This window comes from Triturus cristatus, chromosome 10, assembly GCF_964204655.1.
Source record: "Triturus cristatus chromosome 10, aTriCri1.1, whole genome shotgun sequence".
Lineage (NCBI taxonomy): Eukaryota > Metazoa > Chordata > Amphibia > Caudata > Salamandridae > Triturus > Triturus cristatus.
Genome location: NC_140593.1, coordinates 1018374542 through 1018401989, shown reverse-complemented (window position 1 = coordinate 1018401989; position 27448 = coordinate 1018374542). Strand labels below are relative to the sequence as shown.

General features: G+C 40.4%; 1 protein-coding gene across 1 annotated transcript in view; it reads left to right on the top strand.

Annotated features, from left to right (window-relative positions):
* LMTK2 (lemur tyrosine kinase 2) overlaps positions 1-27448 on the top strand; it is a 215770-nt gene that overhangs the window by 42653 nt on the left and 145669 nt on the right. Inside the window, exons 2-3 of the mRNA XM_085629011.1 lie at positions 16999-17123; positions 24897-25041. Coding sequence (XP_085485137.1) covers positions 16999-17123; positions 24897-25041 — 270 coding nt within the window. The remainder of the gene's footprint in view (positions 1-16998; positions 17124-24896; positions 25042-27448) is intronic.

Below are 27448 nucleotides of genomic sequence, written 5' to 3'. Positions count from 1 at the left end.
TGGTCAGTGACATCACTGATGATATCTTCCGCAGAACAACTCTCACACCCTTATACAGCCGTTCATGCACCTGGCCAAACACCCAGACATCCACTCACCCATACAAGCACTCTCACAACCACTCACTCCTCTATAGAGCCACTCACACACCAAATCACACACTCATACAGCCACTCACACAACCACTCATTCACCCTTACAGCTACTCATACAACCAGTTACTCACCCATACAGCCACTCATACCGGTCACTCGCCCATACAGCCACTCACACAGCCACACACTCTCCTATACAGCTACCCACAGACTTATTCAACTATGCAGCCACTCACACGCCTCTGAACACAGCCAGTCACTCAAGCACTCACACACCCACACAACCATTTAGATACCCATTCACACATCCATACAAGCAATCCCATATCCTGTCACTCACCTATACAGGTACGTACACACTCACTCAACCAAACACCCACTCACCAATAGAGCTATTCAGACACTCACCCACTTACTCCCCCATAGTCACACACCCACTCACTCACCTGTAGTCACACACCCATACAGCCACCAACACAGCTACTCACTCACTCGCACAGCTACTCACTCACTCGTACAGCTACTCACTCACTCGCACAGCTACTCACTCACTCGCACAGCTACTCGCTTGCTCGGCTACTCACTCGCACAGCTACTCACACTCACTCACACAGCTACTCACTCACACACACACACACTCCCATACAACCACTCACACACCCATACCACTCACACACCCATACCACTCACACACCCATACTACTCACACACCCATACTACTCACACACCCACTCTACTCACACACCCACTCTACTCACACACCCACTCTACTCACACACACCCACACTACTCACACACACCCACACTACTCACACACCCACACTACTCACACACCCACACTACTCACCACACACCCCTACAACTACTCACCACACACCCCTACAACTACTCACCACACACCCCTACAACTACTCACCACACACCCCTACAACTACTCACCACACACCCATACTACTACTCACACACCCATACTACTACTCACACACCCATACTACTACTCACACACCCATACTACTACTCACACACCCTTACAACTACTCACACACCCTTACAACTACTCACACACCCTTACAACCACAGAGCTAGTCAGAAACCCACTAATTTACCCATACAGCTACTCATGCACCAACTCACACACCCATACAGCCACTCAGATACCCACAAACCCACACACAGACAGCCACACAGCCCCTTAGATCACATAAGATATGCCAGTTCAAGCTGCTGACCTATGCACACAAGGCTATACACAAGCAAGGACCCGCCTACATTACCTACCTGAACTTTCACCAACCATCGAGAAGACTACGTTCTGCCTCCCTTACACTTGCCCATACTTCCGCACCTACCGAAGCAGAAGTGGAGGACACTCCTTCTCCCACATCGTAGGAAAAACCTGGAACAGCCGCCCCACGTTCCTCCGGACCATCACCTCACTTCCAAAGTTCCGAATAGCCCTCAAGACCTGGCTGTTCAAATAAGTCTTCGGGCCTCCAAGCGCCTGGATACTCTATTGGGTGATTAGCTGCGCTTTATAAATCCTGATTGATTGATATTTTAGAAATTGTATCACTCAATAGTTGTACACTTAGTATACAAATCTAACTTTTGTAGTAGGTTAGTATATATGTTTAACACTCATAAAATCTTAGAAAACCGTCAAAATCACTGGATAATGTAATCAACGATGTCCTTTGAGATGTCATCAGTGATGTCACTGACCATGTCATTAGTGATGTCACATGTGAGGTCATAAGCAGGGCGCCAGTTATAGTTAGCTCAGGTAAGTATAACTGCAGAATTTCAAAGGTTTTGTATGAGTGATATCTGAGCCTAACTATAACATCCCTGAAACCTTTGGGTTTATTTTTCCAGTGAATTTCAAAGATTTTATTATTCTATGTTCTAATTATAACGTCCCCGTAACCTCTGATTGTTTTTTTTTTTTTGTGGGTGAAAAAAAAATATACATTTATAAAATATTTCTTTGGCTTGTGCACAGTAATATGTACACATGTTGCTTCCTGTGCAGGCTTAAGATCTGTTATCTAAACTTGTAGTGTTTGTTTTTCCTTCTTTATAGTTTGAGCATGAATGGCATGAACTAACATTTCAGACATAGTTTCAGCAGAAACTGTGGAACTAGAACAGCCAGTAGCTGAAACTGACATTCCATTCCTGAACACTTAGTAAGATAGATGCATTTTTAGGAATTCTCATTTCAATTTTCTACAGCTATATTGTGTTAATTGATTCTGATCTTGATAATGGACACTTTTTTAAATAACCTAGTTGGCAAATTTAGATATCCCCCCTGAGCAATCTTTTAATCGATGCTGCAATCTAAATATTCTCACAGAATTCTGAAAATCTGGCGTCACCCCTTAACATGCAAATTGCTCTCTTCAGCAGTGTGCAATAAATTCCTCTGCATATGGTTGCAAATTGAAATTGAAATATCCCGAAGTTCATAGGTTGTTCGGCCCGCAGGCTGCAACGGCACAAGAGGATCACAAACCATAATCCTCTCACCAAATGAAATGCCTATCATCTCATAATATTTATCCCAATGAGTTATAGCACCTAAAGGCACAACTTAATTAAATAACAGTACACAATGATTAATAAAATTACATTCATGTGCTTCTTTCATTATGCATACATGCCAGCTTTTCGAAAGAGGGAGATAGTGAGAAAGAATCAGGGCATCAGGAGAATTTATTTTCCCCATTAACAAACCTTGAAACAGGCACTTTGAGGTGGGAGATAGATTAAAATTAAGCCATTTTTGGCTTCTAAAATCAGGAATCTTCTGCCTGAATCAGATCGGTTGGCATGTAGTATAATGGTCAAGGTAATTGTTATGTTATCTCGTCTGTAAGATTATTTACATTTGGAATTGCATATTGCATCTAGCGTGCAAGTTCTAGATTGCAGTCCTTACCGTGACTTGTGAATTCCAGTGGTTTTTCGGTTTCAATTTGCAAACATAACTTCACTGTTACTATGCTTTTTCAGTGATAAATATGTATTATATGTTTAGGAGATTTTATTGCATATAATGCAGTGTTTAAACTCCGTATTTCAAAGAGAACTGTGAAATATGGAGCATATTTTCAGTTCTTCGTAAAATATGGGTCTCCTCTTCACAGTGGCTACCCCCAAACTACTCTGTGAAGCCATAACATTGTCCGTGCTAGAGAAATTATCTGGCACGGTTATCTAAATTATGTGGGAGACAATTCAAATGTTACTGTATATTCTTTGGCAAAATTTTAATGCATCTGAACTGGAAACTCAATTTTTGTGAAATTTGTGAGTTATATTGTAAATGTTGCAAATTCACAATAGGCCGAAAACGCTTCAGCCACAAAATCCCATAAATCCATTGTTCTTCACTGTTGCCTGTTTTTTTATCAATAATTTATTCAAGAAAAGTAAACCAAATCTAAACGTTCTAAATCCAATCAGTGCCCATTCTTAGCTGCGCTTTGAAGCGAGCAGCTTTTTCAAGTTCAATCCCTCCTGGTAACGTATTAAATTGTCCTATATTGCCTTTTTTGGGTTCTGGTGACATACACATACCTCGCTTGGGTTTTGTCACCAGGACCCTTCAATGGGAATATTTAAATATTTCACAGTTTCTCCCTACCTACATACCTTGTTATATATATGCATGCCAATGTAAATATATGTGGCCCAGAAAAGCGTTTTTAGAGCGACAGTACTAATAAATTCACACATATATTACTACAATTAATTATCAAGTTAATTAACACAGCACACTGTTTAATGCACACAGATTGCCTGTAACAGTTACTTTGTTAAGGGAAACCATTCTCTTAAGTCATCAGGCCTCACCTCTTCGATGTGAGTTCTTACGTTTCCTGCACAAAATTAACCCCTTGCATTAGTTTTGATTAAATAACGTTTGTTAACATAAATACACATGGAAAAATGGCCACTGCATAAACCATAAATATAGAGGCGGAAAGTATTAAATTATATGTATTGCCATTGTTGACTACATGACCCACTCGAGGTGTTCTCTCTTGAATCACGCTCCTTCCACACACTCAACAATGGTAATAAATAGCATGCAACACTCTGAGCCTCTTCATATATACTATAATCCCATACACACACTTGTGTGTTCTTTCGGTCCGTACTCTTCATCTGTTGGTCTCTTCAGACTCACATACATATTGCTTTTGACTGCCGTCATGCAGCACGTGGCAACAGGTCGGCCCACTGCAGCCCGCTGCAGCTATTGGCTCGCTTCACTCTGAGTGACTGCGGTTTTGTGGTATCCAGTATTAAAGGAGACCTGGAACGCGAGGTAGTTGAATGTGGGATTTGATATGTTCCGAGAGTGGCTGTTGAGAGTTGGCTAGTGACTTCTTTTCAGGTTTTCTTGTGCATGTCTGACTAAAATATAGTCGCCTTAACTTGTAGGATTCTGAGACCAAACTCTGCTTTCATTTTATTTTTCTTCCCAGATTTTTTTAGTTTTTATTTCTGTGTTGCAAACATGTGCATTCCATCTTTAGAGGACAGCATTTTTATTTTTAAGCTTTCTAACCTTGTAAAGCCTATTGCATGTTTCCAAAAAAAATGTAAACAAAAAAAATGCAGGCTTGCCAAGGCTAGACCTATTTGCTTTGCCAATACTTATTTTATATAGCTTTTGCTAGCCCATTCCTGCAGTTATATTGAAACTTCAGGTATTACTGTTATTCAATTGAACAAAAGCCACTTTTGACCTTGCTTTGGAAGGACTATAGTTGACTTGAAATTGACAGTTTCAGGCTCATAGCTGTAGCAAGAAAATGTGCCTACTGAACTGTTTCTGCATTTCATGGTGCAAATATTGCAGAGCTGTGCTTTATGGCCATTATCTATGTTTTGTCTGTAATAGACAAAAGATTTGTGTTTGTAGGAGCGAAGGCGTAAGTCGTGCGTATAACGGGGAGGTAATGTTTTCCGCGTCTGTGCTTTCATATATAAGTGGATGCAGCTGCTAATGCATTCTGAACGCCTCAACTGCAAAACAGTATTGTTGGGAGGAGTAAACAAATTAACGTTGACAACCAGCACGACGCATTGTGTGGAAATGTCTCCGCACATAGTGAAGTATATGTTCCAAGGTCACAAGTAGGTACTCTCTGAATAGAAAACGGTGACAAGGTTCATCACTTCACATTAGAAATTCATGTCAAATCCATTGTGCACTTGTCAGATGATGACTTCAGTAAGGCAGGCGATTACATGAATCTACAGACTTTTTACTTTACTTTTGTGATACTGTTTTGCCTGTGAGGTCCAATAAATGACATTTGAAACTCACAAAGAACACACCTTTAAGAGGATATGAGGGTTCGCCCTAGTAGAGCGCGTGGAGCCCTGCCATCACAATACGTTCAAACCATGTTAAAAGCTGCCTTTGAGGAAGCGTTCTGAACATTTATCACAGCATCCAAGATTTAGACATGGGTTACTAATTCTGCAAACATTAGTAGATTTGCTGGTTTACACCTTTGGTATATCACTTTCCTGCTTCCTCTTCTGTACAGGAGCTTTCGAAGATCCCACATTCCATGTTAGTTTATGGCACTCCCAGATACGATTTCGCCTTCGCTTTCGGTTTCCTTTATTATTTGTTCATATTCATGTTTTTTCACTCATTCCTTAATTTGGTTCAGGTTCAAAAACAAGTTTATTTAGACATTTGTCCATAAAACATTCTAAAAGAAAAAACACACTAGACGATTAAAACCTTAAAACAGTTAAAAACATTTAAAAGGATCCCCCTCCTAGCTACCCTACCCCCCTTACACTTAAGATTTTGTTTTACAGATCGTAGAAACCGGGCAATTCCAACTGTTACATCAAGATTACGCATTTCAGACAATAACTTAATTTGTTTTTTCAATTTCCCCATCCTGCGTGCGTTTCCCCATCCTCCAGGGTAATTTGAAGTTTGAAGTTCCCATTAGTAGTTTGTGTATAGTCTATTCGTAGTTCATCGGTATGTGTATTAAATGTGAGTTAATCAAATTTGTGTTTAATATTCCTCTGCTGTAAATGTTTTATTGAGTTTTCAAAGAAATATATGGAAACCAGATGCCGACAACATACTTCCCCCGAAGCACCTGCTTTATGAGATTTGGACTATCTATTCCCTGGTCTCAGCCCCCCCCCCCCCCCGGCACCCCCCCTTGCTCACATCCACATGACCTCCTCCGGCCTTAGCTCCTCCCATTCCCTTCCCATAGACCTATTCAGTATTTCATTGTCCGCAGGCACAGCTGTAGTTCCGGGGTTTGGAGATCAAGGCCCTGTGGCACATTACATTCCTTTATATCAAAGGCTTTAGTCGTTGCGATTGCTCCAAGAAAATATTTTGAAGCAATTTTAAGTATTTGGTCACGCGAGCTATCAGAATGTCTGCAATAGATAGGCCAGTGAGGGGCCTTGGTTTGTTCGAACCTTCTCAGGGTCTGCTGCACTTTCCTTGTTATTTTCTCCAGCGCTAGCATGTGCGGCCCAACCAGAAATCATGTGTCTACCAATTCAGGTCAATGCTGCTGTGTGATGTGTCTTAGGGCTGTGTTTTTTTTAAAGAATATTGGTTGAAGTAAGGAGTTGAAGACCAGTATAACTTCTGCGGTGCACTCTATTGCAATGTTAAATGTGTGATCAGTGGCATCTAACTCCTCTTTTCGATATATCTGCTATGAGCATCTCCCAAACATATATAATAAGGTGCTCCCTGTCCCCCACGTTGCCACCAGCATGGGTCCAATCTGGATTGGTGTCGTTTATAGATTGCTGGCAAAGTAGAACACCAACAGAGTGGCAATTGGTACATGGGTTTTCTTTCACTAACCTACCTTGTTGTCCAGGCCTATGGTTCAAAATGTATATGCTTTCCTCTAGTGCAAACGTTCTGGCCTGCTTTTTTGCCCTTTAATGTTTATACTTTTTCTTAGCTCTGCCACGTGCGTGCTTCAACAGGCTATAGTTGTCTAACACCCATTTTGAATTTTGGTTTCTATTAATATGCCGTGACCCAGTAGGGGACGTTTTCTAATGGTACATTATTTCGCAGTGGTTGGGAGTGTGTTGCTTGCAAAAATAAAAATCATTTCCGCTTTCAAGAAAAATTCTTTTTTTTTTTTAATGCAGTCACAGCACCTAATTTTCCTTGGTCATAAAGGATCTCAGTTTCAGTATAGCCATCTTCTGTCCACGTTATCTCCTAACCTACAATGTCAGTGTAAAAACAAATCTAAATTGGAGCAGGTTGGAGTAAAGGAAGAAAAGATGTGGAGTTCCCCCCCCCCCCCCCCCCACACCCTTTCTGTCTTTTACAACCCTTCCTACCGCAACTGGCATAAAGGCTGTATTCCCTTCTGGGATGTGCCCCTTAACATGCCCGGTTCAAAGGGGACAAGGACCACCCTACTCACACGGAACCAAGGTACATATTCTATTACAAGAAACAATTGTACCTGTGGAATTGATAACAAAATTAATTTAATATATAATAATGATACAGATTCAGCAAAATGGCAAAATTACTTACGAAAATTAAATTCAAGTAAGCACATATGAAGCCCAGTAGGTCAAATACATTGTGATCTTATGTTAAACAAGTCCATATAAAGGGGGTTCAGAGAACCGTGTGCAGTGTCCCAAGTCAAAGGTGCAAACTATAAACTGCAGTTACAAGTAGTGACATATTAAAAGGTTTCGAAACTTTCAAAAAAGCAACCAAACTAATCAATTTACAGTAAACAATCAGAGTCCCCTGTAACAGTGACGGAGGCTGTGTACAATAGTTCGCTTTGTAGATATGTCAACGCCGTTTCGACCTCTTTAGGAGATATGAGGTCTCATCAGGACCTATGGATAAAGGGACACCAGGGTTATAAAGAATGAATTGTCAGAGAGTAGTGCATACACCAAGGGTAGTGGAAAAAGGGGAGGCACTACTTACATGAGTCCCAGCCGGACACCCTGTAAGTGTGGGGAATTCTCACAACCAAGTCACACATCTGTGTAGGACAAGAATGGAAGTCCTATCCAATATGAGCATCGCATGTGTAAAAAGATACTGTATTCCATGAGGTATCGACGAGTATGGGGCACTTAATGTCCGGTAGGTGAGGGGAGAACAGCGTCAGTGTGTCTCCTTCAGTGAGTAAGGGACCCATGTCTGGGCACACCCTGCCAACTTAGGGCAAACACAGCACTCCATCCATCATCTCCTTGTGTTTGCTTTGTTCTCCCTAAGTTGGTAGGGTATGCCCAGACATGGGTCCCTTCCATGCTCACTTTGCCACTGGATTCAAGCTAGCCTGGCTGATGGAGGTTACCCCGAAACCGGTCCCAGGATGCTTGTTTCCGGTCCAGTGAAGCCCTGGCTTGTTAGTTTTGGCCAGACTGTTCCCATTAGGAGCAGGGTCAAGACTGATTTGCATATATATGGGTCTGAACTCGGGTGGCAGAGTGAGCTATATAACGATGATCCATTCAACCCAGATCTGTGACTGGGGGTGAGTGTCTGAAAAGTTTCAGTGCTCCGTCCATCATCTCCTTGTGTTGGTACTAAAGCCCACATCATCATCACTTCCTTCCTCATCATAATCCAGAGCAATAACTCTGCTTGATCGTGGTACGCCCTATTGCCCATATCTTCCTTTTCCCATTGTGTTATAGGCCTGAGCAGGAAGTAGAGTGAATGGTAAATAAGCGGGCACACCCAGTTTCGTTTATTCTTACTTTAATGGCTGTTTCTTGACTTAGTGTCGATTTGTGCTTTCCCTAAGGAACATGACGAAATCAATCACAGATATCCATTTCCCTAGAAAAGGTTCAGAGTACTGGGTAGTCCACTCCAGTCTACTGAATTTTCACCAGACAATATGTCTACACAAACGCCTTCTCAAGGGTACAAAAGACTTTTGCAACACCTCTCTTCAAGCAGTGCCAGAAGATGTAAGACCTTCTCTGGACCAGCTTCAGATTATTATCCAAGGCTATATTGCAGCTTCTCTGGAACTCAATTGACAGCTCTGTCCTCCTGCTAGGACACACTACTTGGGGGAGGAATATGTTCCATTTCGGAGATCAGTCCAATGTTAGTAAAGCAATAACGGTTAAATGACTATGTGACTGCTTGGCCAGACTGATTCCCTCCCCCTAAAACTGCTAAATTCTGTAAATCATCTACATTGTAACGCATGTAATAGCATTGCTCAGCTCTTGATTGCTTCTTTGTGGTTTTACATCTCGCCTGCTTCCTGCCCCATGTTTCCATACTACCCAACTTTATTTATCATGGAGCTCACAAGTTAACCTTACACCTGTTTGTAATAGTATTACTTTTCATTTAAATGGTGTAATTAATATATTATTTTTTATATATTTGTTTGGATGGTCATTTTCTTTTTTTTCCTGTTAGATACGAAAGTCAGTAAGATGTGTGCGTGTGTGTGTGTGTTTCTAAAGTGCACCATGCTAATATTAATGCGGTCATAACTTAGCATAAATATTATGTCCCCAACAAATTATTAAATCTTATTGAGCAATTATGCTGCTAAAGTACCTTTTAAAATAAAAATAAATGCATTTCATTTATTTGTATCAGAAAGGCCGAATCTTAGTCAAAGCGATGTGCGTATATAAGTATTGTCCTTATCAGATTCATAAGTATTTATAGTCACCAAGTTTACTTAAGTCTGATAAGGCATTCATAACTCCAATTTACAGAATGAAAAAGTTCCTAGCTACTAAGAATGAAAGTTTGAGTTAATTTAAGGACAAAAAGGGAAGGATTGTGCCGTCTCATTCCTCATTATTCTATTCAGCAGCTGTAGCTCAGCTTTAATAAAATATCAACATGAATCAGACATTTCCCAGCATGACATAGAAAGCAGAATATTAGGCAACCAATCAGAGTCCATCAACAGTCCCACAAAACCTCATTGAGGACTCCCACTTCCTTTCTTCACTGCTCCCCAGTTAAGTGCTCCTTCTTTTGCGTTGATTAAAATTGTATGGACTCTTGGTAAACAGCTAGGCTTGGAAGGGTTAACTGTGTTGTCACATTACTTAGATTGTTATATGGGGAAGGTATTTTATACTGTTATATGGTTGTTATTTTTGTGGCATACTCTGAATAACCGATTTCGTTCCTGAGCAAGCCAAGTAATTACCTCCCCTGCGGAGGAGTCGTTGATTGGGATGCTCTGTGCTGTGGGGTAGGTAATGTGCGTTGCTTGACTGGCAGGTGTAGGGGAACCTTCTTACATAGCTGCATGTAGGCCGCAGAGAGACGATCATTTGGTTATGCGGTGCAGAAGTGTTGTTTCCCCTCTTGGCAGTCCTTCTTCTGTTTTTGGAACCCTTCCAGCTAGCACTTCTGGGTTGATGTTGACGGAGCTACATGGAGACCAATTGAGCACTTTTGCCCCCACTAACTGGCTTTCCATACTTTTGTGCACACAAACAACAAGCAGAGTACTATCCTGCCTTTGCCCACAGCGCAACCTTGTACAGAACGAGTGTAGGCCTTATTGAGCTATAATTAAGTTTTAGTTATCAATCAACACAAATTAGCTACTGTAAAAGACTTCACAATTCTGGGCTTTTGGTAACCAGGTGGTATGCCATTTCTTGCAATTTCATACATGTTTGTTAACAGCAGCCCAAGGTTTGATTAAACAAGCATAGACCAAATACAGTAATGAAGCAAGTGATGCTCTGGTGAGTTGGAAGTTCTTCAGTAGAGTTAAGAGTAATGAAAGAGCTCAACTAGAAGCATTGGACTCCAGCAAATTACTTGTACATGGGTGGCAATCTGTAGCCCAAGAAGTAATTCCTGACTTGGCTCTATAATCAAATCAGCAGTGCTGCATAATAATTGGTAGAAGTAATGCATGCCATTTAATTACTGCATCAGGCAGCAGTGTTTCATTTCAAGTATTCTTTATTCCTTTTTTCTTCATCTTTAAAAGAAACGCCTTTGTACGAACGCCTTGTAGAAGGTGTGTAAATGATCAACATTAACAGCTCATCCTGCACAATGGCACGTTCCATCCCCAAATGAGTCACAACCGAAATGAATAAACACACCAACACTGGTTTGGTGAGGTTTCTCTGCTGAATTGTGAACGAAAAATTATTTTTGTCGGGAGGACAAAAGTAGTAAATCCTAGGTAAGGGTTGCAAATTATGGCTTAAAGAGGACCTGTAAATGTTGCAAGAAGTAGAAATGAAGTGCTTTCTTTAACCTGTGGTTGAATTCATAATCTAGTATGTAATCCGTAGGGCGGCATTTGAGGAAGGGGTGGAGTGTAAACCCTGAGACTGTGTGGCAACAGTTAGATTGTAATTTTTTTTATACAAAATTGGGACTCCCAGGAAGTTTGTTGGTCGGGTGCTAGTCTTTATATTTCTGCATACAAACCCACAGAACAAAAGTGGAAAGAATATATATTTAAGTTGGACAACTGTGCACTACAAAACAAAATTATCGTTGTAAATAGAAATAAAAAAAGGCATACTTTCAGTGGAAGTTAAGATTATACCTTGAGTTTAATACAAAAGTTAGTGAACACAAGCATTGGGTAAGTCAAGAGGTTTCACCTTTATAATGTGCATGCTAACTGTTAACTTTGCCAATGCTTGTTTGTATACTTGTTAAAAAGTAAAAAAGAAGCAGACTGTAGGAGAAGCAAACTCTTACCTTAAAGTATCTTGACACCGAATATAAAGTTCAATTTTTTTAATCTTTATAAATGGCATGGTTTATTATTTCAAATTTCACACAGGAAACCCTGAACACAATGTAAAAAACCTATTGCACGTGATCCATCTTAAAAATAGCAGAAGAGTAGTTACAGGTACTTAAAAGAACATAACAGCTTTCTGAGGAAGTGTCTCAATTTACAGAAAATCGCTTTCCAAATGTCTAGGAACTGAGGCAAATGCTTCAGCCATTTGGTGCCTGCACCAGCCCTAGGAGCAGAGTTTTGGGCCTCTGGGAAAAGAGGCATTTTTCCAGTCACTCTTCTGCTTGAAGGACAGACTGAGTGATCACTGCACTCTTACAGACAAACAGGAAGTAGTGGGGAGCAACGCAGACAATCAAGGGGGCACGGATGTGTGGGAGAAACGGTTCATGGGAGAGAGCGCAAGAAACTTCATGCACTCGTGGAGTGTTCAAAGTAAAAAGCACGTCTCATGGAAGGATATGATCGATCCAGTCAAAAGGATGGTAAAGAAGCTATGTCACAGGCGAGGGATAGCAAAAGACACACAATTGATGGACGGAATGCAGAACAAATCTTAACATTCACTCCCAGTCAAGATATCTGGGTTTAATCCATCATTCTTTTGCTCCCCATGCCACCCCAGTTTAGACCTGGCCATATGCAAATCAGTCTTGACCCTGTGCCTCATGGGAACAGTCCAGCCTGAACTGTCAAGCCAGGTCCTCTCTGAACCGGAAACAAGCATCCTAGGACCGGTTTCGGGGTTTCACCCCTCATCAGCATGCATAGCTTGAATCCAGTGGCATAGTGAGCCCAGGACCCACGTCTGGGCATACCCGGCGCACTTAGGGCAGAAAGCAAAATACACCCAATTTATGAACAGAATGCAGAACCAATCAAAATATTCACCTCCAAGAGAGGGATAAGCACAAGAACAGGAAGGAAAGCCATCGAATAAGCAGGCAAGCAAAGGAGAATGACAAGAAGCCAACAAATTAAAAATAGTAGGCTGACCTAAAGCCCTCTATAAGTATTGGTATTGTAACAATGGATCTTCGACAACAGATAGCTTAAAGCTAAACAGCTGTCTGTAGGTCAGACATAAAAATGCATGTCAAAGGTATTCAAACTCAGAAGCTAAAGTGCCTTTTAAGGCCTGCCCTTTCAGACCTCTTTAGCTGTCTCACCAGACTATTGTTTTCCAAAACAAATCATTCATTATATACATACATCAAAGTAATTTTGGTCTTGGGACTTCATTCATTGGTCTACTCTATGGGGCAATGGGCCAACACTTTACCCATTCGGCCTCTTTCATTTGAAGGACAGCGCGGAGCCCGTACATGTTGTTCTCCTTTGCCTAACTCTAATTCCTTTCTTCAAAGTTTGTTTTATTTCACTTCAATTAACTCTATATGCTGGCTATTTATTTTGCCTGCACATTAGGAGACCAGCTAGATGGTGATTTATTTGCCATCTCGTTTTACGGTTGCTTAAGTGAAATTGTAACATTGCAGCTGCCTGCACTGTGAGTGCTTGGGCAGGTGGTGACTTTTTCTTGTGTTCTTCACACATAATAAAAATAAATGCCTGGAACTACTGAGAGGCTTGCTAAGTGTTAGAGTGAACCTGCTGCCTCAGTGAATGTTTATTAACTTTAACATTTTATTGAAAGAGTTTGGTAGTCACTTAAGTTGCAGCATAGCTTTTTTCATTTTTGCTGTATATGCGTGCAAAAAAAAGTATTTAACGATCCCACCAACTTGCGAAGCCCAGACTTATTGTCTTTGCCAAAGCTTGTTTTAACATGCATCCTAGCATGATAAAAACTCAAACCATCAAGTCCAATTTTAACTCGCCACAAACAGTCACCCACATAACACACAACATGGCATATGCACGATTAAGAGTTAGTCAATGTACACATATGATACCCTTCTTTATAAAAAATAACTGACTAACATATCCTCCACTCAAATTACTCTCATATTTCACTATACCAATTTTCAACACTAATCCTTTATGGGTTTCCGGAGGGGCGTGCTACTCACCCAAAAAGCGCTTCAACACCACATCAGGAGTAACAAGCGCTATATAAATACAAACCTTTTTTCCCTCTTCTATCCTTCCGCTATCCAAATAACTAACCTATCCACCACTCAAATTACATTCATATTTCACTATACTAATTCAACACTAATCCTTCATGGGTTCCGGAGTAGCGTGCTACTGGCCAAAAAAGCGATTCACCGCCTCGTCAGGGGTAGTAAGCGCTATATAAATGCAATTACAATATGAATTTATGTGCTTTAAGGTGCGTTTATCATTAAGATCCGATGGTATTTTTTAGAAAGACCAACTGCTGAGTTTTTTTCATCTTAATTTTTTTTTAATTTAAGTCTTGTAGTCTGCATCCATTGTGACCATAACTTCTGCCTTAAACTTGTGATTTTCAGGTGGGTGGGGAGGGGGGGGGGGAGTGGGGTGTTTTTGTATGTGTGTCTTTTCATTGAAAAAGAGGTCTTATGTGGGGTTTGTGGTTACAGTGGTGCCGGCTTAAAAAGGTAAACAAAGGTCTTTAAAATTAGAGAAATGTATCCGCTTTTTTTAACCGGTCTAATTACCGATATGAAGTTTTGAGAGGGCTATATCATGTCACTTTGTAAAATAGCAAAGAAAATAGCCAAGATATATTAGCAGGGTTATTAAATGTTTGTGATTTTATTGGTGAGCATCTTGAAACTTGCTTTTTGCTGCATTTTATGCGCGGTTCAAATTAATAACAAAAATGTAGCTTTGTGCACACCACATGGGAGAATGAAAGCATGTTGATGTCTGGATTTCATATTAGGTAACAGTTTTAAAAGATATATATATATATATATATATTTTTTTTTTTTAAAGTAATTGACAGTGATAACAAGTTATGCTATATTCAATGCTGAATTTTCCACAAATCACCCTGATTTGTTTTATAGTGCTTATTTTGAGCATGTATCTGTCTCCAATGAATTTGGCTTAGTTTATCCTGAAATCAGTACATCCGTTATGGATCGAGCCATTTGTGAAGATTTCATAATGTAGATTTGTGAATGCTTTCTTAATGAGACTCTGGGTCATGAAGTTCGAATGTATAAATATTAATCCACATTATATTTGTGGTGGTTGGGCATTGGACCGAAACAAATATGGGTTTGTTAAAAATGCATCCAGTATTGCACATGTCAAGAGAAAGCTGGAATTCAATTGAGTTTGTAATTGATTAGTTAGTTATGCACATGACAATCTTTAAAAGATATTGACTGAAGGTCAGGTCACGCAGTTTTTCCTGGATGCTATGCATGCAATGTGGATAGCATAGGATGGTACATTCGCGATGTGACCTATTCTGAGGAGGGTGAACAAAGACTTTGTACTGACTTTAGCATTATGGCCGGATTGCAAACGGATAGAGTATAATGACCCAACGTGGGTTTCTAGATGCAGACGTCCGTTATTCACACAGCTAAGTCATGATGCGACTTAAACTGTTTTATCTTCATAATACGTGCTCTGTTTTTGTCCATGTTTGAAGCTTGCACAAGATCCGGTTCTGTCTGCCTGACCGATTTGGAAAAATAATGATGCTGACCGATTGGAGAAGTTGAGGATTAAATAAAATACTCCAAGACCAATTTCTTGTTTTAAAACGTGATTATTGGCTAATTGTCACCAAACGATTGTGTAAAAAGTAGGCCTTCATGAAAAATAGTGATCATTAGTCAAAATACTTATTTGCAAAGGGAATAATTTTCACTCAAGGTTAATTTTAAAATTCCTCTGAAACGTGCAATACTACACTACATTGGTTCTATTGTGCAAACTAATACATTTGTGTGTGTGAGTATATTTGGGTATAATATGTAACAATAATATAAGTTGGGTAGCCCGCAATCCCAATTCCATGGTGAAAGACCGATCTTGCTCCGTGACCAGTGCGCACAAAGCTTGATAAAACATTTGTTCTCGATTCTGTGTGATTTACCAAGTTTGGTGAGCATCAGTAAAGGGTAGAAAGTTGGGTAAATCCTTAAAATAGATTTTGACTTCAATTTGCAAAGGAGAGGTTTGGGGGAAGTGTAAATGCGAACACTCGACGTTATTTGGCTGTTAAAGTGAAATACTGTCACCTTTTGATAAATACCTCAAGAACGTCTGTACTTACTGTTTGCCTGTAGTTGGTTTATTTTGCGATCCCAAACAGCGTATCTGATTCTTTCTGAGCTCTTTAAACGCTTGTGAACACTATCATATGGAATTCAAGGATCTCTACAAATACAAAGGGTCAAGAGCCTAACAAAAAGCTTGGGGTATAAAGTCTAAATCTTTAAGCACAATGTGGCATGATTCCTGGATCAAAACTGCAGATAAAGGTGCTAGCCACCCCCTGAAAGCAACCCCCTACACAATCTCCACCCCCATCCTACACAAGGTAGTGTTTTTAAAATAAGTATCCACTTAATGAGTGTTCTACCTACATCCTATTGTTTAATGCACATTTAATGCTTACTCTACTAAGGGTTAATTCTCCTGGTCACCGCCTTATTAAATAAAAAAGTAACTTAAGAAGTGAAACTCCAGCAGTGGTATCCATGTTCATGGCATCAAACAACATTAGAAAATAATTTAAAAACAACTGGATTGTCCTTTCTTCTAAAATCTGGATAACCACACTTGATTGTGACCGTACTCTTGAACTGGCCAGTACCCAAGGGTTTTCTTCATTACAAACCTCCTCCGCGCACCAGGCCAACGCACAAAAGCTAGACACTGTGCCAATTTAAAATTGTCAGTTACAGGATAAAAAAACATAGCCCAGTGCTCACTCACCCATTCTTTTATTTAAGTGCCCTGCCTAGCACAAGGAATCCCATGATGATCATGGAGATGTCTTATTTACCAATTTAATACATGTAGTAATTGAAATGGACTTGTGAAAGCCGTTTTTTTAGATGTAAAGAAATGATCACGTTAATAGTTTGACATTCATTGCCACATAGCAGATCATCTCTTCAATAGACTCTTTTAAAATTATACTATCGTCTTACCACCTTTTTTTATTTCCTGTTATTTTTTTGTAGGTGAAACAGCTGATCATGAAGTTTCCTTGTATTTTGTGGCCCTGTCTGTGTGTACTTTCGTCGTGCTTCTTATCGTTCTTGTGAATTGCTTATCCTGCTGCAAAGAACCAGAAATAAACTTTAAGGTGAGTGAATAAATTCTATGTTTGTCTCTCAGCTTTTCTTCCTGAGAAGATTGTGATTTGTGACTAAAATAGAGAAATTCCAAGTGGCAACCGTCTCAGAACTTTGGCAGGCAAGGGCACATCACACTTTACCTGATGTAGCTTCCTTGGGCAATGGCTACATTTCAATCTGGCTTATTAATTAAACGTTCCCACATAAATTCTAGCCATCAGAGTGTTTAGTTGAATGGGATGTTGTTTGAAGAACCTTTAGTGGGATTATTTGAGGAATATGACACGTTGCAATACGTACTAATACCACACGTGTCATTACAGCGCGGGTATTTCTATGTGTAGTCATTCACCATGACCTACCTTTTCAACGTATACTTTTACCACAAATATACCTTTACCACGCATGCCATTACAACGCAAAGGCATGCGTGGTAAAGGTATACTCTTGGTGAAAGTATCTAAGGTAAGTTACACTACCCTGCCCTACCCTAAACCATAATTTAGTGTCCCTGCACGACCCCCCGAGCTCCAAACCTTTCCTAAACCTCTACCGGACTCCACAACCCCCAATCCTTTCCCTACCCTAAAACACCATCCCTGCATGACCCCCAGTCCTCTCCTTACCCTAAAACACTACCTGCACAACACCCCCGACCCTACCCTAAATCCTAAAATACTACGCTGCACGATGCCTCCGCCCGCCAGTGCTCTCTCTACCCTAAAACACTACCCTGCACAACCCTCCCCCAGTCCTCTCCTTACATTAAAACACTACCCTGCACGACCCCCTACCCCAAACCTAAAATACTACCATGCAGGCTCATCCTACTGACCCCCAGTCCTCTCCCTACCCTAAAACACTACCCTGCACGACCCCTGCAACCCTACCTTAAACCCTACAGCACTACCCCTGCACGACCCTCCCCCAACACTCTCCTTACACTAAAACACTACCCTGCACGACACCCTACCCTAAACCCTAAAACACTACCCTGTACGACCCCCCGACCCTACCCTAAATCACTACCCTGCACGACGTCCCCAACCCCCAGTCCTCTCCCTACCCTGCACGATCCCTTCCCCCGACCCCCAGCCCTCTCCCTACCCTAAATCACTACCCGGCACGACACCCCACCCCAACCCTATCCTAAACCGTAAAACAATACCCTGCACGACACACACAAACCCGACCCCCTTTTACCCTAAAAAGTAACCACCACCCCAGTCCCCTACACCTCTCTCTCTCCTCGTGGTTCCTGGTTCCCTCTGGTCATCAGAGGGGCGGTGCACATCGTTGTGAGCCTCTGTTTTCTCACAACGACATGGATCGCCTTATTTATTATTACAAGGTATGTGCTTGTACGACACATACCTTTACAACTAAATTCGTTGAAAAGGCATGTGTGGTAAAAGGACATATGTTGTAAAAAAATGGAAAGTAATGACTACGCGTTGTTACAACGCAGGCGTGGTAACGCTTGCGTTGTAATGGCTATTTTCCTTATTTGAGTTCTCTTCTTACCCGCCCACTGTGTGAAATCATTTCTTGCTTTCCAATGCCACCCCTGCAATAATCCGGTGATATGAACTTTGTGCAACAACACTCTTTAATTTAGAGTCTGTAGCTCTTCCTACTCCTCCTTGTTATTCAGCAACACATCATCCTTCTGCACTGCTTTAAGTGTACCATGTGATGCTTTTGGAATAGGTATCATGTCAAAGAGGCTTGGGAGTGTCCTCCGCCAGTGCCTGACATTCCCAATAAATGGCACTGAAATTCATGAAAGGCTGTTATCCCTTTTCAATTACTGATCTAGCCGTCATTTATATAAACCACAATAGAATCCCATACAATGACAAGTGAAATGTTATTTGTGAACTGTTAATCCCTGTCTATTTAGTGAACATCTTTCCTAGTCCTGTCCCATGTTTTCATATCATTTGGACTGAAAGTTGCTACACAGCCAGGGATATAGTATTTTTGCAAGTGGTGCATAGAAGTATCCTCAAACCAGTCTTTTCTAGAACTCAGATCAGACACTCTAGTATAGACCATATTTTCTCCTTTTCAGCAGTTTCTCCCACACATGACAATTCTTCTGATTTTGACTAGGCTGTGCTTCCCTGCTGACTCTTTCCTGTATGGATAGCTTATACGCTGCTTAGATTGTGAAAGACAGAGTGGGAGACGAAGGATTAGAAACCTGTTTATGTCGTCAGTGCCAAGATTATCCTCCATCTCAAGAAAGTATACAATAAGTTCCGATGGGCAGAAAAGAAGTCTACTGCAGGCAAATCCTTTAAGTCTTTTGCCCTTCTAGTGGCAATTTGGTATAGGCTTCGATGATAAGAGAAAAAACAAATATAGTCTGTGATTTATACGACCTCAAAGGAATTGAGATTTCCAGCAAAAATCTTGTTTATTTATGAATATTGTACAACGCCTTATAGTTCACTACTGATGATGTGGTCATTGGTTTAATATACTACGGGAAAACGTGTTTCAGAATGGACGTGCCTATACAGTATGATGCAGTGTATGAAGGCCCACTAAAGAACAGGACAATAATGAAATTTTGCTGGATTCATGCAATTGGAAAAGAAAATGTCAATCAGCCTTCTAGGTTACGGGGTAATCAACCTAAATAATAGTGACAAAAAACAAGAAATCTCCAATTTTAATACTGTCCAGGAGTCCAATGTTTCTCACATCTGTGTAATGGAGACAGTACCTGCTGAGGTTACTGTAAACTGATTATTTGACCAATTGTTTATTGTGGTCGAAGTGGCCAGAGGTGGAGGAATAGTCTCCACTCCAACCTGCACCTCTGCAAAGTCGGTAAGTGACTGCCATGTCTTTCTGTATCACTGAACCAGTCCCCCATAACCTATGAAATGTTAAGGGATGGTGTATGCAACCTCATGGTGTGATTGGCAAAAGTTCAAAATTTCACAGATGCATTTGATATTATTGCTGTGGGAAGACTTCACCCAGCTGTCCTTACAAATAAAGATCTGTTTATGTAGCTGTCCTTAGAAAGTAAATATATGTAATATATAAAGTATCTTTAAATCCCAGTATATGCATGTATTGAAAGAAGGGGACCTCCATTGTTCAGAGTATGATGCAACAAGTCAGTAATGAGGTGGGGGGGGAGGGGGGCGGGTGTGTGTGTGTTTTTTTATATAGTTAGTCACACCTCTGGTATAGCTGGAAAAATGCTTCTTCAAAGAATGATGTCCCCGATGGTTTTTATTTTTTTTGGCAAGGAGGCACTGTCTGTGCTTCTTAGCGTCAAGCAGCGGTCCCACTCTTGCATCTTTAACCGTTTAATATTTCTTTCTGCCTATCGGCAGGACTTGGTACATTTCTCTGGACTCTCCTCCTTTCTTTAGCTGTTGTCTTCCTTTTTGATGTCACCCCTTCATGTAAGGGATGTTTTTACAAGTTAATTTTGTAAAGTCAATTTTGTAAACATTAGGTGCATAGGTAGCCACTATCCCGCCATCTAATTCTGGTTCAATCCATGTGCATGACTAACACACAGTTTCATTGTTGGCTTATCCAAGCTGATCATTACAAGGCTTCATACCTTGCACTGTGACATCATCAGTGTTCCTCTAGATGAACTCAGTTGTGCTGCAATTGTCACAGGAGTTTTGGTGGATTATAATGGGCTAGTATGCTTGTGTTATCTAAGCAGTGAACGTCTCACATTCAAGAGTCCTACTAGAAAGAAATTAGATTCTTGTTTATGTACCTTACATTTGCTGTAATCCAAAAAGAAATGTGTACTGAATGCCAATACTAAGGATGAAATGGTGTCCGGAGGTTGTACCCATGCTCACTACTGTTCAGTTAAGAGAGAAAATGGATGGGATATAATATCAATTTTAACATTGCAATCAATGAAGACTATTTTAGAAAATTGCAACATCCACAGAACCTGGGAATTCCTGAAATGATTTTTTGCTTGGAAAATGTCTGTGCCACATCTTAGTTTGCTGCCAGAAACTTTGGCAAATTTCCTTTTTTTTGCCGTCACCCACAATGCAATCCTTATTCATTGACGACTCCTTAATTCATATCCCGTGGAGCGGTCTGAAGATCTTGCAAGTCAGGGGGTCTGTCTTGCTTTCTCCCCATGCGCATACATTTTGATGAGCGTGGTTAATCCACATTACTCATCATGATGTTTTTTTGTCTTTGATGCTTTCTTCTCTGCTTTGGTCAGAGATTTGCATCAGCTTTTCCTGCCATGCCAAGCCCGAGCTACACGTGACACTCTATTAAGCATTTTACAAGATTTAATTTGGTAGTACAAGGAGTGAATATTCTATGTCGGAAACAACAGTCCAAAGAATCTATATTGTCTTTATTTACTTAACTGACTTCGTAACCGTTCTGGGCGATTTACTAAATTGGGACTAATTGTACTGTTTTGTGACCTGTTCTCATAGCCACACCTGGCAATAGCCAAGGTTGCAGCTGTGTTCTAACGCTTTTAACAACGGAACCCCAATCTGTAAACCAGCTAGCCTGTTTTTTATTTGCGTTTTTGTTCCCCCACCTTAATTCAATAATCGATTAGTCAGTCATAGCTGGAGCAACATTTTATGCTGCAAACTCATGAGGCTAGGACAAACGATGAAGGCTTCCAGAAAAACCTTTCACTTTCTTAGTAAGGGATCTCCTGGTACAAGTTTGTGTTGTCTGTGCTGCCATTGATGGGACCGTGTGCTTATCACAGCATTTTTGCACCATTTTGGTCATGCTGCGTGTTCTTTGCTGTACTGACATTACTGATATCTGCATGTGGAGCAGTCCCTCTTAGGATGTAAACACATAGTAGATTGTGCCAAACAAAGATTGGTTAAGAGAGGGGATGATAGAATTAAGTTCCATCTATTTGAGGCTCTACATTCTTCTATGTTATCCTGACTCTTGTTCAAGAGATCTTGACTTACTTTATTTTCCTGTACACAAGCCAGGAGATTTGGTTGCCTGATGAGTTACTTGTACAACCTCACAGTCGCTCTTCACTCTTTAATCTCTGTACTACCCCTTTCTGCATTACTCTGATTCTTCCTTCGGTTTTGTGATTATTTTCATATGTGCTGGAAAGTGCTGACATAGACTCTCCCATCTCTTCCTACTCTGTCCAGATATGCTTCTTAATTTGTAACAAATCCACCTTCTTGATTGAGAATTTGAGAAAATTTCCCTGACGCTTTCTCTGACCTCTTGCCTGGGGTGTGATGCTTCCTTCTTGAAGAAAAAACATTTGCCAAGCCTATTTGAAAGCCTTCAGCCCCTAAAGCTTGACATCCTGTTTCAGAAAATGAGGCAGGGCATGATAAGGATTTTTATACATCTAGTCCATTTTATCTAGTATTGTCAAAAGCCATGCAGGCACCGAGCTAGGGACCCCCTTCCAATATTCTAACAGTTAAATTGGATATTGGTTACCCTAAGTGATGACCCATTTATAGTAAAGGGTAACAGTTTAGGTCCGCAGCCAGTTCTTACAAAGGCTCTGGCCAAAGTCAGCGGTCCAGCTTGTTCTTCATCCTCAATTCTAGATAAGGAGTTAGGGGAAATCATGGAAACAAGAGCTATTGAAACGACTTCCTTTCCAGAGACAGGTCAGTTCTGTCAAAATCATGTTTTATTTTAATCTCCCAAACTGGGGCAATATTGCATGATATGCAGAATTTAATCCTGCAGATATAGAAGAGTCTTTCTTCAAGGCCGCTCAAGTCAGGAAGCTGCTTTTTTACAGCAAGTGCAGATCTACAATGCTAGACACTACTGCTAGATCTGCAGTCCTGCTCAGCTCAAGAAACTACATCTCTGCCTGTGGATTGGCGCTTTGATAGTAAAATTATTTTTGCTTCCTCCAGACATGATGTCTTGGCAAAATTAAAAATGAGGATGGTAACTACCTTGGCTCCTTTTCTTTGGATAAAAAAAGGGCATTCACCAAGCCTCCAAGGCTTTGAATACCCTTACCAGTAGACCGGCTTCTTTAGAGGAACCATCTTTGACATCAAATAAATGCTGGTTTCAGTTGTAACATAAATCCGCAGTCAGATTTGGGAGTCAACCCTAGTTCCTGTGATTGAGTTGCAAAGGCTGGCAGGTCCTAGAGCTTGGGATAAAATGGTGATAAGTCTGCCTCACCTATTGATGTATATTAGGTCACAACCTCGCAAGTGGCGGCGTGGGACCCCTCTGAATGAGCATTGCAGTAGTAATCCTTTCTTCATCGCTGAACCAGTCCTGAGGAAAACATGGTTCCAAAGAACAAGAAAAAAAAACCGAAAGAATGTTGACTGGCATTTCACTATCAGAAACTAATTGAAAGAAATATTTTGTGAGATTCTGCCCCAGCAGTCTAAGTGATAAAAGCAACAGAATGTAGATTCCTCCCCCATGCCTTATGGAGGGAGACCCAAACCACCTGAGCCTGACTGCGTAAGAGTCACATAATTGGAGCACGAGTAATGCTACAAAACTAGTTCCCCATCACATGGGAAGCTTTGCCTGATGCAAGCTTGACTGCTGTGGTGCAGGCCTGTTAAAAACATGGTAGGGGAGAAGGAAGCAGCAAACAAGGGTTTCTATAGGTTGCTGGGTTAGAAGTATGGTTGGTTATCCGCAGTTTTCTTTCTAAAACTGAGTGGTGAAAGCCATGTATGTAATAAAATGTTCCCTGCTGGTCCCTCAATAAGACCGCAGTATTCAGGGTCCCTCCTTTCCTTCCCAGAAGTACCACCAGCAAGCATTAAAATGTTGTTGGGGAACCTTGTTTGGATGTAGGAGTCAAGTTGGCCTTTACATTGTTATTGTTGGCACTCATACATATCTGCTGGGAAAATGCTGATATAGGAATTGCAGAGAGGGTACTGCGGAGAAGAAACTTGAAAAAGAATTGGGGTAGTGGAGAGAGTACTGGTGATATTTAAAAGAAAAAAATCCTACAGGACTCTGTAGCCCACCAGTCTAATGTGACTCTTTTGCTAGCTCGTGGGTTAGGGGCCGGAGAGGGGAGGTCAAGATGCAATATTGTGCACTTGGTTAGCTTACAGGAGCAGCAAGCAACTGAAAGTGGAGCTGTTAGTTGAAGCCTGGATAATTAAGTTACATTTGCTAGGTAGATGGGAGATTAAAAGCCTAGCACACAAGTAACTCATTCTTCATAGTGTTCATTGTAATTATACCAAAGAATAGGCCTGATCAGTTGCATATATTCAATATAGGAATTTGCCCGGGTACGCCCTATGCTTCCCCACAATTCTTAAGCATTACTCATTGAATTCATTTTTCCACAAAAAAAATACATTTGGCAGGTTTCCGTAGAGCCTATTCTGGCATATGGTGTTTTTAGCACTCTCCGTTCTGCATCTCCGCTTGTGCAACACCCAGCCGCCCATCCCCTTGCTAAGCATGTGCTGTCTTACATCATTGCATGGAAAAAATCACTGGATAGAGAAGATTGGTGACTCACGGTTTGAGGTGTGGGTAGTATTGCTGCAAGAGGAGAGGAAGTACTGACCTCTGTTAAAATGACAGTATTGTTTTGGAGAAGTTTTTTCTGGCCCTGTGTTTTGTGTAGGCATTTCCCAACGAGTTGTCCATGAGGTAAAATGAGATAGAATCATAAAGTGAGCAAAAAGGTAATCTTTCTTGACTAACTTCTAGAGCTGTGTTTAAATACTGTGATTATTATATAGAATTGTTTTGCTCTTACTATAAAATGCTATCCTGTTTCATAGGAATTTGGGGATCATTTCGATGATGAAATTGAATTCACTCCACCTGCAGAGGATACTCCATCCACGCAGTCACCCGCCGAAGTCTTCACTCTTTCAGTTCCAACTGTTTCTTTCTCTGCTCCATCTCAGTTTCAGCTACCTCAAGGTATGTGACTTTTAAATTGACACACAACAAAAGATTCTAAAGCAATTCATAGGTTGCCTTGATGCTGCACAGTTCTATGAAAGTTCTAGGTTAGCCCTTTAGCTTTGCCTCAGTTATGGGAGTTATTAAATTAGTGTCTCCGTTTAATCAGTTGTTCAGGATTGACTTCAGATAGGTCACGTATCAGCATCATTTGATCTTTTTTATGTTGTGCAAGTGTAACAAACGTATGTTTCAAAATGAAGGTCCGATGCGCATGACACCTACATGCAGGCCATCACACAGGCTGATTACCACTTGCACACTGTGTAATAAATAACAAGATCTAATATGCAGACATGAAAATTGTATATTAGTATTTTGTGACTCAAGAATGGATTGTTGTTGTCTTGCTATTTTTGTGACTATTTTAGCAAGTGTTTGATTAATTATATGATCTTTTTATTGTGCTTTATGATTATAACTTATAATCGTATAAAGACTTTGATGGAATGTTATTATGTTATGTTACTAGAATTTTGATGGATAGCGCACATGTTCACTTTAACGATTTTCTGGTGCTAGGTAGGGTTATCGATAATTGAAAACGCTCCTATAGTACTGACCTATTCAAACAGGCAGTGTAACACCCTGGAAAAGGCTAATAGAAATGCAATTGAACACTAAGTTAAGGGGTATAAGTTTCATTGTGTTGGTGCAAAGGCGAAAAACGCTCACCAAAGCTGAACTTGTGAAATCTGAGAAACCCTTAAAAGTATGGTATTGTAGGATATCAAAGGACTTTCTTGCAGGGGTATACAAATCAAGCATTTTATTAGTGAAAGGCAGAGCTGGCCATAAGTAGACCGAAGGACACTACTAAAAATTTATTGATTCTCAATACTTGGTCAAAAATAACTGGGGTCTAACCAAAAATGGTCTAGCATGACAAACATGAGCCAGTGACTAGGTGGTCTCGTTGGTTGTGAAGCACCTGAAGATGGTATTAGATGTAAGTTGGCAGCCCCCAAGGTAAACAGAGTTTACATGTCACTGGTGGAAGAAGTGGATAATGTTTCACAGTGGATGGAATATAGCAACATTCTCTGCACTGACTTGCTTGCCAGTTTCCCAAACTGATGCAAGTTGCTCAAAATTTATCTTCCTTGGCCTGACTCTGCTCATGATAACAGCTCATGAAGACACTCATTACATTTAAATAATTCTAACTTTTAAGTTACTGTGCTTCAGATGGCCTTGTTACCTGTAGTCATAAATGTTTCTATTCCATCAGCAGAGTTTTGAGACCATCTGAGGTTTCACTCAAACTGTTTCCTTTCAAGCAGATAATATATATATATAACACTTTCAACTCTGCTTTGCTGTAGCCAGTCAACCTGAAACAGGTGACACATGAAAAACCACCCCTTGTAGTCCTCTCTAATATAGCGTCCTACTACCATACTGTGCGTACTAATTTTGTTACTCCTAGTTATGAATGTAAATCTTCTTTTTTAACCATTAGCTAAGGCGAGTCAGCAGGAACTAAGATTAGTAAAATCACAATGAAGGCTATTTATTTTTAAAATACTCTGCTGCGTTTGCCTCTCCCTTCTACCCAGCTGGTTCAGAACAACTTCAGCTATTCCTAACCAGTTTAGAACTGGAAAAGACAAAAAGTAAGAGAACCGTAAAAAGCAGGAAATTAATTTATTCTAGATTATGGACTTTATAATGAATGAGAACCCAGCCATTAATTGAGCCCTTTAATTCTCAACCATGGTAAGCTAGATTCACTCTTCCGTGCCCAAAGGTCAATGTGTTTAAGGCAGCAATAAATTAGTTCTTTGACATGAATGTTTGTTTATGTGTTTTGGTGACTACAGAAGCAAGCGATAGACACTTTGTGCTTGCTTTGCAATTTGTGTACCCATCTTTGGAAAATGAAAGGCATCTTAATTGCTCTTGGGTATGTAAAGGTTTCTTGCTGCTGTTTTAAATATACTTTGTGCATGATATCAGTTACACTTTGACTTCTACAACTTTTGTTAAGTTGATTCAGTTCTATCAAAAGAGAGCCTAAGAGACCTACGGTAGTGAGTGTACTGCAAGTGCAATCCTAAATCAATCGGTAAAAATCTAAATAGGTATTGTTTATTGAGAGCAGTGGTTGTATTTGTGTCATGGTGGTTTTAGCCCAGTATATGGCATATTAAAAATATGCTAGCTGACAAGTTTATCCTTTTCTCTTTCGTTTATCTTTTAGCTTGTCTTTCTTACTTTATTAGTATAACTGAAGAAACCTCATTCAGTGAAATTGTACAACAAATTTTTAAACCACCATTACATATCTACGTGAATGTCAGTTGTAAGGTCCCTCACACAGTCAGTTCATTATTTCTATTAATAAATGTACAAATTTGTGGCG